The sequence below is a fragment of the Hypomesus nipponensis genome, chromosome 9 (genome assembly GCF_054491055.1).
Source record: "Hypomesus nipponensis isolate SF chromosome 9, ASM5449105v1, whole genome shotgun sequence".
NCBI classification, from domain to species: domain Eukaryota; kingdom Metazoa; phylum Chordata; class Actinopteri; order Osmeriformes; family Osmeridae; genus Hypomesus; species Hypomesus nipponensis.
In genome coordinates, this window is record NC_140369.1 from 18,164,957 (window position 1) to 18,179,960 (window position 15,004).

Consider the following 15,004-nt stretch of genomic DNA (forward strand, 5'->3'; position numbering starts at 1 on the left):
TCTCCGCTGTGGCCGCCGATCTCTGTTCCGAGATCAAAAGGGATCTCCTGGTGAGAGGAGATGTAGGGGGGGGGGGGGGCGCGGGGAGGGGGGGCGGGTGAGGGGTTGGGAGGAAAAAGGTGTCATTATCTGCGGTTGAAACTGTCTATTAGTATTCTGGTTGAGCCACTGTAGAGCTGACCACCCTAACCCCCCCTCCCCCCTGTGTGTGTGTATCTAATTGCGTGCGTCTGCGTGTGTGTCCACAGACGGACCCTATCGGAGATCGTGTGCTTCTCGGCGCCGTCGGTGACGGGCGCGGGCCAGGTGCAGGTCAGGCTGAGCGTGGACCGGGCCAGCGTACCGGGAGCCCTGGACTTCCAGTACATCGAGGACCCCACGGTCCAGAACATCGAGCCCCAGTGGAGCATCACCAGGTAACCCCACAACACACAGAGAGAGAGAGAGAGAGAGAGAGAGAGAGAGAGAGAGAGAGAGAGAGAGAGAGAGAGAGAGAGAGAGAGAGAGAGAGAGACAGAGAGAGAGACAGAGAGAGAGAGAGAGAGGGAGAGAGAGAGACAGAGAGAGAGAGAGACAGAGAGAGAGAGAGAGAGAGAGAGAGAGAGAGAGAGAGAGAGAGAGAGAGAGAGAGAGAGAGAGAGAGAGAGAGAGAGAGAGAGAGAGAGAGACAGAGAGAGAGAGAGAGAGAGACAGAGAGAGAGAGAGAGAGAGAGAGAGTGAGAGAGAGAGAGAGAGAGAGAGTGAGAGAGAGAGAGAGACAGAGAGAGAGAGAGAGAGAGAGACAGAGAGAGAGAGAGACAGAGAGAGAGAGAGAGAGAGAGAGAGAGAGAGAGAGTGAGAGAGAGAGAGAGAGAGACAGAGAGAGAGAGAGAGAGAGACAGAGAGAGAGAGAGACAGAGAGAGAGAGAGAGAGAGAGAGAGAGAGAGAGAGAGAGAGAGAGAGAGAGAGAGAGAGAGAGAGAGAGAGAGAGAGAGAGAGAGAGAGAGAGAGACAGAGAGAGAGAGAGAGAGAGAGAGAGAGAGAGAGAGAGAGAGAGAGAGAGAGACAGAGAGAGAGAGAGAGAGAGAGAGAGAGAGGGAGAGAGAGAGAGAGAGAGACAGAGAGAGAGAGAGAGAGAGAGAGAGAGACAGAGAGAGAGAGAGAGAGAGAGAGAGAGAGAGAGAGAGAGAGAGAGAGAGAGACAGAGAGAGAGAGAGAGAGAGAGAGAGAGAGAGAGAGAGAGAGAGAGAGACAGAGAGAGAGAGAGAGAGAGAGAGAGAGAGGGAGAGAGAGAGAGAGAGAGACAGAGAGAGAGAGAGAGAGAGAGAGAGAGAGAGAGAGAGAGAGAGAGAGAGAGAGAGAGAGAGAGAGAGAGAGACAGAGAGAGACAGAGAGAGAGAGAGAGAGAGAGAGAGAGAGAGAGACAGAGAGAGAGAGAGACAGAGAGAGAGAGAGAGAGACAGAGAGAGAGAGAGAGAGAGAGAGACCAAGCTAAAGACCTAGACGAGGTGATAAAGCGGAGGGAGAAAAGGAGAGAGCGGGAAGGCGAGAGGAAGTGAGTGGGAGACACAGAGGGAGAGAGAGAGAAAGGGGCGATGGAGGGAGGGAGAGTGAGGGTAGGAGATAAGGAGGGACAGAGATCATACCAGGCCACAACGTGTAATTTGTCCATGCACAGTGACAACATAATGGAAAAGAAAACCCTCCATTGTAGAATCCATGCTGTCTGATTGACAACGAGCCCCCTAGCAGAGCTGGGCCTGTAATCCGACCAGTAGTGCGGAGAGTGCTGGTGCTCTTCAAGGAAGAACAGGAAACGTGCAGGCACTGTTGATAGGGCTGGGAGAGAGAACAAAAGGTGACAGTGGAGAACGTGTGCGTGTGCGTGTCTGCGCGTGTGCTCGCTTTGGCATGACTGTGCTTCTGTGTGCGCACGTACGCATGTGCGTACGTGTGCTTTTGAATGTGTCTGCCCATGTCTGTGTGTGGATCTGCCTACGTATGTGTCTGCCTGTGTGCGTGGGTGTGTGTGTGTGTGTGTGTCAGAGAGAGAGCGGGAACGCTCCTGATGGCTCCATCACCAGTCTGTAGACTCTTAGCTAGCCAGAGCAATAACCACATCCCATCATCTCACAATGAATCCAGTCACACAACGTGGCCTTGTCAGCCCAGGCATTGCATCCTGGGTAAAAGGACAAAGGGACGACGACTCTCTACAGCCTTTTCCATTTCCTCTCTCTCTCTCTCTCTCTCTCTCTCTCTCTCTCTCTCTCTCTCTCTCTCTCTCTCTCTCTCTCTCTCTCTCTCTCTCTCTCTCTCTGTGTGTTGTGATTGGCTGGTGTGTGTTCCTCCACAGTGGTCACACCACCCTGACGGTGACGGGCACCAACCTGGACGTGGTCCAGGAGCCGAGAGTCCGAGTCAAGTACGCCGGGCACGAATCCGTCAACGTGAGTCGAATGTCCGACGTCTTCCCCCGTTTGGCGGAAGCTTCCATCCAAAGCGATGTACCAATAGCGCCTGATGCTGTCGAGAGTACAGCAGGAAATCACAGCTCTGTCACTATTTTAGTGGTCAAAGTCAAGGAACAGATTTCACCAGGCACAGTGCACCTATCTTAGCTACCAGGCACAGTGAGTAATATAAGTAATAATATCTCCAGCCACAGTCTCAACACACTAATGGTATTATGGAAGAGTTATACTCATCCCCCTCAGTACAGAGGATCCTGTCTGGACAACAGGGATTTTTTCAGCAAGAGAGTTGAATTTCATCAAATGTGTCATTTATCAAACCGTTTACCACAAACTGAAGTGACCCTAAGCGATCTCTCTACTTCCTCCTGTCTCCCCCTTCTCCTTCTGTCTATCCCCCCATCTCCCCCCGGCCCCCCCATCTCCCCCCCTCACCTCCACCCCTGTCTCTCCCCTCCCCTCCCCTCCCACCTCCACCCCCCCGCCGCTGTCCGCCCCCTCCCCAGGTGTGCAAGGTGCTCAACACCACCACCATCAGCTGCTTCGCCCCCTCCCTGAAGGCCGAGTCCAGCCCCGACCTGGAGACGGTGAAGCGCGTGGACGAGTTTGGCTTTGTGTTCAACAACGTGCAGGCCCTGCTCACCTACAACAGCAGCAGCTTCATCTACTACCCCAACCCCTACCTGGAGCCCCTCAGCCTGAACGGGGTGCTGGAGCAGAAGCCTGGGGCTCCCATCATCCTGAAGGTGTGGGGGGGGGGTGGAGTGTGGAGGGGATGGGGGAGGAGAGTGGAGGGGGCTGGGGGTGGAGTGTGGAGGGGATGGGGGAGGAGAGTGGAGGGGGCTGGGGGAGGAGAGTGGAGGGGCTGGGGGTGGAGTGTGGAGGGGATGGGGGAGGAGAGTGGAGGGGGCTGGGGGTGGAGTGTGGAGGGGATGGGGGAAGAGAGTGGAGGGGGCTGGGGGTGGAGTGTGGAGGGGATGGGGGAGGAGAGTGGAGGGGGCTGGGGGTGGAGTGTGGAGGGGATGGGGGAGGAGAGTGGAGGGGGCTGGGGGTGGAGTGTGGAGGGGATGGGGGAGGAGAGTGGAGGGGGCTGGGGGTGGAGTGTGGAGGGGATGGGGGAGGAGAGTGGAGGGGGCTGGGGGCGGAGTGTGGAGGGGATGGGGGAGGAGAGTGGAGGGGGCTGGGGGTGGAGTGTGGAGGGGGCTGGGGGCGGAGTGTGGAGGGGATGGGGGAGGAGAGTGGAGGGGGCTGGGGGTGGAGTGTGGAGGGGATGGGGGAGGAGAGTGGAGGGGGCTGGGGGTGGAGTGTGGAGGGGATGGGGGAGGAGAGTGGAGGGGGCTGGGGGTGGAGTGTGGAGGGGGCTGGGGGTGGAGTGTGGAGGGGGCTGGGGGTGGAGTGTGGAGGGCGGGGAGACTTGGGGGATGAGGGGTGGGCAGGGGGACGAGGTGGGACTTGAAGGGAAGGGCTGGGGGACGGGGGATGAGGGAGCGGGGAGACTGGGGGACTGTTGGGAAAATTGAAGATGTAACACATTTATCCTGTATAAGAATGATTCTGTGTTCAGCATTCCCTGTGTGTAGAGAGAAGCCTACCCCAAATCTGAACTTTGGGGAACACAAGGCATATGTAAACAAGGTGACCTGGGCTGACCACGCTCTCTTACTGGAGAGGCCATAAAAGATGTCTGGCCTTATCTGTGTTGGGTGAATCATGTGGTCAAGCTTACAGGGGTCAAAAGGCACACACACTCAAACACGCACGCACACACGCCTGCGGCAGGTCTATGCAAGGAGCCAATGAAGAAGAGCAATGGAACATTTGCATGCCTTTGTCTTAACCAATGACTGTAAAGAGCGGTTCTGCTTAAATAGCTAGCTAGCACAACATGCTAGCGGACAAACTTTGTAGCACAATGGCGTGGGATGTTTTTGTCTCCTTGTGGGCCGGCCGCAAGCAATAAACTTTCTTAAACTTGTTCACCGACTGACTGTGCAATGCTTGATAGATTAATATTTCCGACAGGGACTGGGGGTGTAGGGAGGGGGGACTGGTGGGCAGATACCTGTCTGTCGGCTCGGAGTGACCGGCGTTGACCTCTGAGCTGTGGGGTTTCCCTGTGTGTGTTGCAGGGGCGTAACCTGGTGCCGTCTGCATCTGGGGGTGCCAGACTCAACTACACGGTTCTGATTGGTGAAACCCCGTGCACACTCACCGTGTCAGACACCCAGCTGCTCTGTGAGCCGCCCAACCTCACAGGACAGCACAAAGTCCTGGTCAGTCTGTCTATGAGTCTGTCTATGAGTCTGTCTGTCTGTCTGTCTGTTTGTCTGTTTGTCAATGAATCTGTCTGTCTGTCTGTCTGTATGTCTGTCAATGAGTCTGTCTGTGTGTGTCTGTTACTGTAATTAGTCTATCTGGTTGTATGTCTGTCTGTCTGTCTACAGTATATGTCTATCTTTCCGTCTCTTTGTTTGTCTTGTCTATTTATTGTCCTGCCTCTTTGAGAAGGTCCGGGAGTTGTGATCATTACTGTAAGCCTGCCCTTCAGGGGTCTGTAGTGAACAGTGTGTGTGTGTGTGTGTGTGTGTAGGTCCAGGTGGGAGGTCTCCACATTTCCCCCGGGGCGGTCCACATCAGGTCAGACACCCTGCTGACCCTCCCCACCATCCTGAGCATCGCGGCGGGCGGAGGCCTCCTCCTCCTCGTCGTGTTCGTCGTCCTGCTGGCCTACAGGCGCAAGTCCCAGGAGAACGACCTCACGCTGAAACGGCTCCAGATGCAGATGGACAGCCTGGAGTCCCGCGTGGCCCTGGAGTGCAAGGAGGGTGAGTCCGACGCTCCTCGCCTCAGCGGCTCCGGACACGGTCCTTGACTGGGGTGTTTCTGACATCCGGCTCTGTCGTGAAGACGGCATGCCGCGCTGGGGCGTTACAGCATTCTGCGCTGTTGTGTGACAGTCACTTGGTCAACTGTACAAACACGTCAGCCAGCGAAGACACTGAGGGCCTCATTTACTAACATTGCAACCGCGGCTTACGTAATCTGCGCCTTGGCCCAACCGCACATAGCGGACAGTGTTTTTCCGCATTTTGCGTGGTATTTATCAAACCAGATCCTCGTCGGGCAATCAGCGCCCATTAGTGTTAGTAATTACAGCGCCGTTACCGTAAAAGATGGAAAAAATCGCCTGCATGTCACTGCCACCACGGGTGATTGGAGGAAGAGAAAAAAAAAAGTTCAGTGAACAGGAGCTAGAAATATACACACCCACTTTCCCTTATACCCTCCCAGCAGCGGTAATCTGCATTTTTACTCAAGTGCGCTGCCTTTGTAAATACGGTGTTATGTCTTTAACCTCTATTTCACACCTGAAATAGGCTCAATCCTGTTAGTAAACAAGTTGAGTTGGCTGATCATACAACTATTTTCATGAAAGGTCAGGTTTCATGAGGTCCGCACGGGAAAGGTGGAGATCAATATTTCTTCGCCTCGCCCTGCAGATGCTTGAGTCTCTCTCCGTCTCTTTTCCTGTCGACCTGTGTCTCTGCGTGTGTGCCGTCGCCTGGGTGTATGAATGCAAATGGGTGTATTTGTGTGTGTGTGTGTGTGTGTGTGTGCGTGTGTGCATGGCTGTGTATTCATGCACGCGTGTTTGGGTGTGTGCAGCCTTTGCAGAGCTGCAGACTGACATCAACGAGCTGACCAGTGACCTGGACCGAGCAGGCATCCCCTATCTGGACTACCGCACCTACACCATGAGAGTCCTGTTCCCCGGGATAGACGACCACCCCGTCCTCCGAGACCTGGAGGCAAGTACCCACAATCCCCTGCTCCCGGGCCACCGTGACTCGTCACACGCGACGTATCCGGAGGCTACGCGTCCGCGTTGCGCGTCACCGATGTCACGAACGTTCAATTCCAATCGAATATTGCTTCTGTGTCCTGTTCCGTTTGGTTTGAATTGGAGTCATTTTGAGTCAATTGTTTGGTGGAAATGTGTCACGTGATTAGAAAGGAAAGTACGGAGTGGCTCGAGCATGAGAATATCTGAAGACAGCCCCTAAACATCTGTCTGTGTTTCTGTGTGTGTGTGTGTGTGTGTGTGCATGTCGTGTGTCCCCACGCGCATGTATAAACACGCGCCACGGCGTGTGTACACGTGTGTGCGTCTGGGTGTGCGTCCGATCACGCGTCTGTGCCTGCGTGTGCGTAGGTGTCTGGTCACGGCCAGGAGGGCGTGGAGAAGGCTCTGAAGCAGTTCGCCCTGCTGGTGAACAACAAGACGTTCCTCCTCACCTTCATCCGCACGCTGGAGCTGCAGCGCGGCTTCTCCATGCGCGACCGCGGCTACGTGGCGTCGCTCATCATGACGGCGCTGCAGGGCCGCCTGGAGTACGCCACCGACGTGCTCAAGCAGCTGCTGTCCGACCTCATCCAGCGCAACCTGGAGAGCAAGAACCACCCCAAGCTGCTGCTGCGCAGGTGGGTCAACCCTGACAGACACGCCGGCGGTCACGCGCATTTCATCCCCACGCGCGCGGCATCGGACACGTACGTTGTCGCGCGCTCCCGTTGTCGCGCAGTTGGATGCGCGCGTCGACGCGCGCCCGCAGGTCGTCGCGCGCGCGCGTTTACACCGCAGGCGCGCGCGGAGATGTGTTGTGTGAACGCGTGTTTGCGGGCCGAGGGGGAGTGAGAGGGAAAAAGAGAGAGGTAGGAGTGGAGGAGAAAGAGACGATCGGCATCTTGATCAAAGTGAGGCTCTAAAAGTAGAGTGAGGATGAAGAGGAATCCCATGAGGGAGACCAACCGTAGGGTGAGATAAAGAGAAGTGGTGATGATGGCTTTCGTGAAATCCGAGAGAACGAGGGAGAGAGAGAGAGAGACAAAAAGAGAGAGAGGGGATGAAAAAGAAAGAGGGGGACAGGAGAGAGACAGAGGAGGGGAGAGAAAGGGGGGGAGAAAGTAAGAGGGAGATAGAGAGAGAAAAGGAGGGAAAGGAAGAGGGAGGGCGAGAGGAGGTGGAGGAGGACTGAATGCTGAGTGCAGCAGCCCCATTGTCAGTCTGGCTTCTCCTCTGTGTGTCGCTCATGAAACATTCATCTGGAGCTTCTGTTTTCTCCCCTCCTCCTCTCCTCCTCCTCTCCTTGTCCTGTTTTCCCAGGGCTAGGGAGAGGGTGGGGGGGCTCCTGAATCTTTCACGAGGTATTTCGGGGGGTCTTCCTCTCTCTGAGAGCTGGTCATTACTGTAAGAGTAGAGCTGAGTTAGGAAGCTGGTCTGGCCAGAACTGGTTAGGCTAAACATGCTGCTTTCGGGAAACAACGCTAAGCTTTAAAGGTTTCCTGATAATGAGAAGTCTGTGACAAACCCACACACCACATATGATGGGTGGTAAGACGCAGGTGAGAGAAAGAGAGAGAGACACAGAAAGACGAAGAGAGAGATCTCATGCTAAAGAGGAGGAGTAAGGGAGGGAGAGAGAGATCCCTTGCAAGAGAGCAGAGAGGCAGAGCTGAGAGAAGAAGAGAGGGAGGCCGAGAGAATAAGAGAAAAAAAGGCAAAGTCTGAAGGAGGTCGTTTCCTGCCCCCTTGCCCGGCACGTCGTCCTTCCCAGCGTGAGCGATTCAGACATGCAGTGCTGACACACTGACACACTAAACAGGACAGCAGACTGCTGAGAGAGGGAGAGAAAGTGGACCAAGGGAGGAAAAAAAAGCTGCTCCCGCACAATTACCACATGTCATCGTGACCCAAATAGCCCCAGAACAGTGTTCTCCAGACCACCACTCAGGTTTTAGGGAGAATGTTCTAGAACAGAACACTACTCAGGTTCCAGCGAGTCGGTCCTCAGAGACCAGAGAGACCAGCTGGAGGCTGCTTTAATGTCGTCTCACGCTGTTGGCTCTCAACACAGCCGTGAGCTCTTTCTACCTCTTAGTCATCATGGCGGAGTTCCTGGTGTTTCTCATCCCCCGGGGGGAACCACAGTCTCACTGCGGTGTGTTTGTAAGGACGGGGCGCTGTGCGTCAATGAAATTCCCATGTACGCGTGCATTGTTTGAGTCTGTACATTTTCCAGATGGCCGCGGTTGTCTTTGTTTGCCTGCAAATACAGACTCAAGCGTTGAGAAAAGATGTGTGTGTGTGTTAGTGTGGGTGTACGTGTTGGTCTGTGAGTGTGTGTGCGTCCGTGTGTGTACGTGTGTGTGTGTGTGTGTTCCTGCTCTGACGGTAAGCTCTTCTCTTCTCTTGCAGAACTGAGTCTGTCGCTGAGAAGATGCTGACCAACTGGTTTGCCTTCCTTCTTCACAAATTCCTCAAGGTAACATGAACCCGAATCCAACTACTAACCTGAACCCTAATACCAACGCTAAACCTAATACTAACCCTAACTCGAATTAGAAAGGCCCCCGTTGCTACTGATGGGACAGTGATGCATAGCTGTACTCTTTAACGATAATGGGTATTGATCTGGTGCTAAATGGGTTTGTGTGGATGCTGGGGCTGCAGTGGTCAGGAGACAGATGCCTTGTCTGGGGGAGGAAGAGACGGTTATTTAGAGGTTGAGGGTCGGCCGCGTTCGTTTCGGGTTTGAGTGAGCCAGATTTGATCATGTTAGATGAGTCACGCGTCACTGGCTTTGTCTCGGTGTGTGTGTGCGTGTGCGTGTGTGTGTGTGTAGAGGTGCGTAACGGAAAGGATGGCCATGACAGATGTTTCGTCTGAAAGGAAGATAATTATAACCCTTTCTCTCTCTCTCACACTAACGTCAGTACGCGAGTGAAAAGTTTTTCTGTGCTGTGTCTCTTCTCACCACTTATCTCTCTCTTCGCCTCTCCCCTCCTCTCCCCACCATTCTCCACCTCTCCTACCCTCCTCTCTTGTCCACACCCCTCTCCTCTACTCTTCTCCTATCCACATTTCTCCTCCCCCACCCTTCCCCCCCTCCTCCCCCTCCTCTCCTCTCCCTTCCTCTCCTCCCCTCTCCCCCCCCCCCTTCCCCCCGCCCTTCCTCTCCCCCCCTCCCCACTCCCCCCTCCCTTCCTCTCCCCCCCTCCCCTCTTCCCCCTCCCTTCCTCTCCTCCCCTCTCCCCCCTTCCCCCCTCCCTTCCTTTCCTCTCCTCTCCCCCTCCCCCCCCCCCCCTCCCTTCCTCTCCTCTCCAATAGGAGTGTGCCGGAGAGCCTCTGTTCATGCTCTACTGTGCCATCAAGCAGCAGATGGAGAAGGGTCCTATAGACGCCATCACCGGAGAGGCCCGCTACTCCCTCAGCGAGGACAAGCTCATCAGGCAACAGATCGACTACAAGACCCTGGTGAGGCTGGAGGAGGGGCTCGGGGTGGAGGATTTTGGAGGCTGGGTTAGAGGCTGTGGGAGGCTGGGTTTCGAGGCTGGAATAGCGGCTTGGGCAGAGGCTGTGGCAAGCGGGGGTAGAGGGTATTGGAGGCTGGGGAAGAGGTTAGAGGTTGGGGAAGAAGCTGAATTAGAGGGTAGTGAAGGCTGGGTTAGAGGCTGGTGAAGGCCACAGCCAGCCAGCTAACGAGGCCATCCTTCTATTGTCATCTCTTTCACGGTGACGTAGGACCTTCCTAAGAGCAAGAAGGACCTGGGCTTGTGTGTACCACAATGTGAGATCAATAAAGGATTCTTTGTCTCTATCATCTCTTTCCATCCCAATCCCACGATCTGTTCTCTCTCTCTCTTTATGTCTATTTATGTGCCTCTCTCCTTCCTCCTCTCACATTCCTTCTCTCTAATCATCTCTCTCACTCCCTCCTCTCTCCTTCCCTCTCCCCTCTGCCTCTCCATTTCTCCTTCCTATCCCTCCCTCCCTCCCTCCCTCCCTCCCTCCCTCCCTCCCTCCCTCCCTCCCTCCCTCCCTCCCTCCCTCCCTCCCTCCCTCCCTCCCTCCCTCCCTCCCTCCCTCCCTCAGACGCTGAGCTGTGTCAACCCAGACAGCGAGAACAGTCCGGAGATCCCTGTGAAGGTGTTGAACTGTGACACCATCTCCCAGGTGAAGGAGAAGATTCTGGATGCCGTGTACAAGAACATGTCCTACTCCCAGAAGCCGGGCGCTGGAGACATGGACCTGGGTGAGGACTGCTCCTCTCAGCTCCCCACACCGCTGTCACACACACAGGTCACGCATCTGGATTCAAACTGCGTGTGTGTTTGTGTTTGTGTGATGTCTGTGGTTGGTGTGTGTGTGTGTGTGTGTGTGTGGTTGGGTACGTGGTGTGTGTCCCTCCCTCCAGAGTGGCGGCAGGGTAGGACAGCGCGTGTGGTCCTGCAGGATGAAGACATCACCACCAAGATAGAGAGTGACTGGAAACGGCTCAACACACTCATGCACTACCAGGTCAGCACACACACACACACACACACACACATACCCAAGCCCGTTTACATACACAGCAATATGCTTGGACACACACACAGAAATACACAAACAAACAATACACACGTCCAGCTCAGATTGTATCATCTGACGTGTAAGACATTATTTCAACCATGACCTTACTTTTTTGTTTTTGTGGTGTGTGTTTGTATGGTGTGTGTTTGTGTGGTGTGTGTGTCTGTGTGTGTGTGTGTGTGTGTGTGTGTGTGTGCGTGTGTATGTATGCAGGTGTCAGACCGCAGTGTGGTGGCCTTGGTGCCAAAGCAGATGTCTTCGTACAATATCCCAGCCTCCGCCAGCTTCCCTCGCAGCATCAGCAGATACGGTCAGTAACACACCCAGATGTACACGCACACACACACAAAGACATACATACATATGCACACACACACACGCACACACACACACACAGGTCATTGGACTTGAATTTGAATATTGTCACCTATGATCATCCTCCATTCGAATCTCAAATTCCAATGAGTCAACAAATTCAGAACATTAGAAATTTGAGATAATGAAGAGAGATTAATATAGACAGTAGATCATTACTCTATTCATACAGCTGACATTTGTATCCAGAGTAACATACAAATAGTGCATACACAAAGTACATCAGAAATTCACCAAATCTCTCTGTGACCCCCGTGTGACCCCAGACATGGCGTTCCGCTCGACCCCCACCAGCCCGGACAGCCCCCATTCCCGCGTGCCCATGCTGACCCCTGACCTGGAGAGCGGGGTCAAGGTGTGGCACCTGGTGAAGAACCACGACCACGGAGACCAGAGGGAGGGCGAGAGGGGCAGCAAGATGGTCTCGGAGATCTACCTCACCAGACTGCTGGCCACTAAGGTAGGAGCGCTCCCGGCGCTCTCATCTGGGCGTTGGTTTGCTCTGCTCGCTCAGTGTTTCTCAGTCCTCAGTCTGGTCCTGGGGGGAGGTGGGAGGCGGGGACAACGACGACACGACACACACCTGCATGTTTTTGATGTTTCCCTTTTCCGGCACAGCTGACTCAAATGAATGGGTCGATTTTAGGCTTGTGTAGAGCTGCATGACAACCCATTCCTTTGGAGCCAGGTATATGGGAAGAGCATCTAAAACATGCAGGGCAGGGGGGGAGCCAGGTTGAGAAACGCTGGGGTAGGCACTGCTCTACCAGACTCTGCCGTACTCTATTCTATCCTCCTGTCCTTCTGCTCTCCTCACCCCCCCACCCCCTTCTGAGGAGCTCTCCTCACCCCCCCACCCCCTTCTGAGGAGCTCTCCTCACCCCCCCACCCCCTTCTGAGGAGCTCTCCTCACCGGCAGTGTGATGTGGTGTTCCTCAGGGCACGCTGCAGAAGTTTGTGGACGACCTGTTTGAGACGCTGTTCAGCACCGTGTGCCGAGGCTCCGCCCTGCCTCTCGCCATCAAGTACATGTTCGACTTCCTGGACGAGCAGGCGGACAAACGCGGCATCCACGACACGGACGTGCGACACACGTGGAAGAGCAACTGGTGAGAGAGAGAGAGAGAGGAGGGGATGGAGGGAGGGAGGGAGGGAGGGAGGGAGGGAGGGAGGGAAGGAAGGAAGGAGGGAGGGAGGGAGGGAGGGAGGGAGGGAGGGAGGGAGGGAGGGAGGGAGGGAGGGAGGGAGGGAGGGAGGGAGGGAGGGAGGGAGGGAGGAGAGGAGAGGAGAGGAGAGGAGAGGAGAGGGGAGAGGAAAGGGGAGGGGAGGCGAGGCGAGGCGAGGCGAGGGGAGGGGAGGGGAGGGGAGGGGAGGGGAGGGGAGGGGAGGGGAGGGGAGGGGAGGGGAGGGGAGGGGAGGGGAGGGGAGGGGAGGGGGGATAGAGAGAGAGTGAGGAGAAGAGGAAAAAGAGAAAGGAAGATAAAGACAAATAGAGGGGGTATAGAGAGAGAGAGAAGAGGAAGAATGAGAAAGAGATATAGAGAAGCTAGAGAGAGAGAGACCGAGCGAGAGTGTGGGGAGAGGGGGGGGTATTTAGAGAGAGAGAGAGCAAGGCGAATGTATTTGCCAAAAGCATTGTCATGCATGAATGCCAGTCTTAATGTGTTAGTTCTGTTCATCTAATTTCCTCCTAAACATCCCTTTCATAAACAGCCTAACAGAAAACTAGCAGATGTTTCATGCTGCACTTCTTTCATGAAGATATTGTGTCTAATCATGCTCTCTCTCTCTCTCTCTCTCTCTCTCTCTCTCTCTCTCTCTCTCTCTCTCTCTCTCTCTCTCTCTCTCTCTCTCTCTCTCTCTCTCTCTCTCTCTCTCTCTCTTTATCTCTCTCTCTCTCTCTCTCTCTCTCTCTCTCTCTCTCTCTATCTCTCTCCTTCCTTCCTTCCTTCCTTCCTTCCTCCCTTCCTTCCTTCCTTCCTTCCTTCCTTCCTTCCTTCCTTCCTTCCTTCCTTCCTTCCTTCCTTCCTTCCTTCCTTCCTTCCTTCCTTCCTCCCTCCCTCCCTCCCTCCCTCCCTTCCTTCCTTCCTCCCTCCCTCCCTCCCTCCCTCCCTCCCTCCCTCCCTCCCTCCCTCCCTCCCTCCCTCCCTCCCTCCCTCCCTCCCTCCCTCCCTCCCTCCCTCCCTTACCTTCCTTCCTTCCTCCCTCCCCCCCCCCCCCCAGCCTCCCTCTGAGGTTCTGGGTGAACGTAATCAAGAACCCCCAGTTTGTGTTCGACATCCACAAGAGCAGCATCACGGACGCCTGCCTGTCGGTGGTGGCCCAGACCTTCATGGACTCCTGCTCCACCTCGGAGCACCGCCTGGGGAAGGACTCCCCCTCCACCAAGCTGCTCTACGCCAAGGACATCCCTAACTACAAGAGCTGGGTGGAGAGGTGAGGGCAGACAAATCAAACTCACCCTCTCAGATAAGTCTAAAGACATCCCCGACAACAAGAGCTGGGTGGAGAGGTGAAGGACGAGTGTGTGCGCGGGCGTGTGTGTGTGTGTGTTTGTGTTTATGTCCGTGTGTATTCTCGTGTGCGCCAACAAAAAAGGTTGAACGTCTAAGATAGACTCCACACCCACACCTACACACACACACTCTCCCTCCCTCAGGTGTGCTAGGTGCTGACAGTGTGTGTGTGTCCAGGTACTACGCTGACATCCAGCGTCTGCCAGCCATCAGTGACCAGGACATGAGTGCCTACTTGGCTGAGCAGGCCCGCCTCCACTCGAACGAGTTCAACGTGCTCAGCGCCCTCCACGAGATCTACGCCTACGTCAGCAAGTACAGCCAAGAGGTGAGCCGGCGCTACTCATCAACCTAATCGTTGTTCACATGTACACGTCACATCGACGCAACACATCTACACAGCTGCACCACGCGTATACACAACATGCCACGATATGTTATGACACAGAGAAAGGTGTTTTGTCGGCATTGACTTGAAAGTAGCGTACCTGCTTGTCTCTCTGTTGTCTGTCTGTCTGCATGTCAGATCACTGAGGCTCTGAAGCAGGATGAACAGGCCCAGAAACAGAGACTGGCCTGCAAGATGGAGCAGATCCTCTCAGCCATGCCTGTGGACAGCTGAGACACACACACACACACAGATTCAGACTCTGTAGACTGCTGCCATCTATCAGAACCAACAGAGACAGTCACACTTCTGAAAATATCTTTTTTTTTTTTTAAGAATCGCTTCAAAGACACCATTAAAAACTCCTAAAGGACGACGAGTAGCATAGCCCCTCCCAACCCGGGGGAGCTAAGCTCCTCCCAAGTGGCGAGAGGGGTGTCTAGTAACTGGCATCATCGTGTTAACTGTGTACCATTGGCTGGAGCTCTGGAAGGATCCGGACCTGCAACAGAGGAAGTGGACCTACTGAACAGAACAAAAACTACAGAGAGAAGTGAAGAAACAACCTGTGGAACTTCCCGGTTTGTTTGTTTTTCGGCTACAAAGGGTGTTTTATTTACACGGCGTGGTGAAGTCTTCAAACAACCGTGTAGAGGCCTCACATGGTCAGTGGAACCCAGATGAAATGGGTAAACCCACGTCTAAACATCGCCTGCCCGCCCGCTCTGGATGAGGAGGAGGATGTGACACGTGTGACACCTCGCCGTGTCTGGGTGACGAGGATCCCCCTCACCCTGGACAGTTTGCATGCATATATAAAGACATTCACCCCTGAAATCTGAAGACTGTTTGAACTGT

At 54.7% G+C, this 15,004-nt stretch overlaps 1 protein-coding gene across 1 annotated transcript in view; it reads left to right on the plus strand.

The window, feature by feature from the left end:
• Positions 1-14,433, plus strand: part of LOC146273356 (plexin-A2-like) — a 48,324-nt gene extending 33,891 nt beyond the window's left edge. Inside the window, exons 16-32 of the mRNA XM_084704393.1 lie at positions 249-416; positions 2,337-2,430; positions 2,961-3,200; positions 4,584-4,727; positions 5,045-5,279; positions 6,121-6,263; positions 6,668-6,936; positions 8,711-8,777; positions 9,623-9,769; positions 10,388-10,547; positions 10,710-10,813; positions 11,081-11,177; positions 11,509-11,702; positions 12,182-12,351; positions 13,466-13,678; positions 13,936-14,086; positions 14,285-14,433. Coding sequence (XP_084560519.1) covers positions 249-416; positions 2,337-2,430; positions 2,961-3,200; positions 4,584-4,727; positions 5,045-5,279; positions 6,121-6,263; positions 6,668-6,936; positions 8,711-8,777; positions 9,623-9,769; positions 10,388-10,547; positions 10,710-10,813; positions 11,081-11,177; positions 11,509-11,702; positions 12,182-12,351; positions 13,466-13,678; positions 13,936-14,086; positions 14,285-14,380 — 2,692 coding nt within the window. The 3' untranslated portion in view covers positions 14,381-14,433. The remainder of the gene's footprint in view (positions 1-248; positions 417-2,336; positions 2,431-2,960; positions 3,201-4,583; positions 4,728-5,044; positions 5,280-6,120; positions 6,264-6,667; positions 6,937-8,710; positions 8,778-9,622; positions 9,770-10,387; positions 10,548-10,709; positions 10,814-11,080; positions 11,178-11,508; positions 11,703-12,181; positions 12,352-13,465; positions 13,679-13,935; positions 14,087-14,284) is intronic.
• The last annotated feature ends 571 nt before the right edge of the window (positions 14,434-15,004 follow it).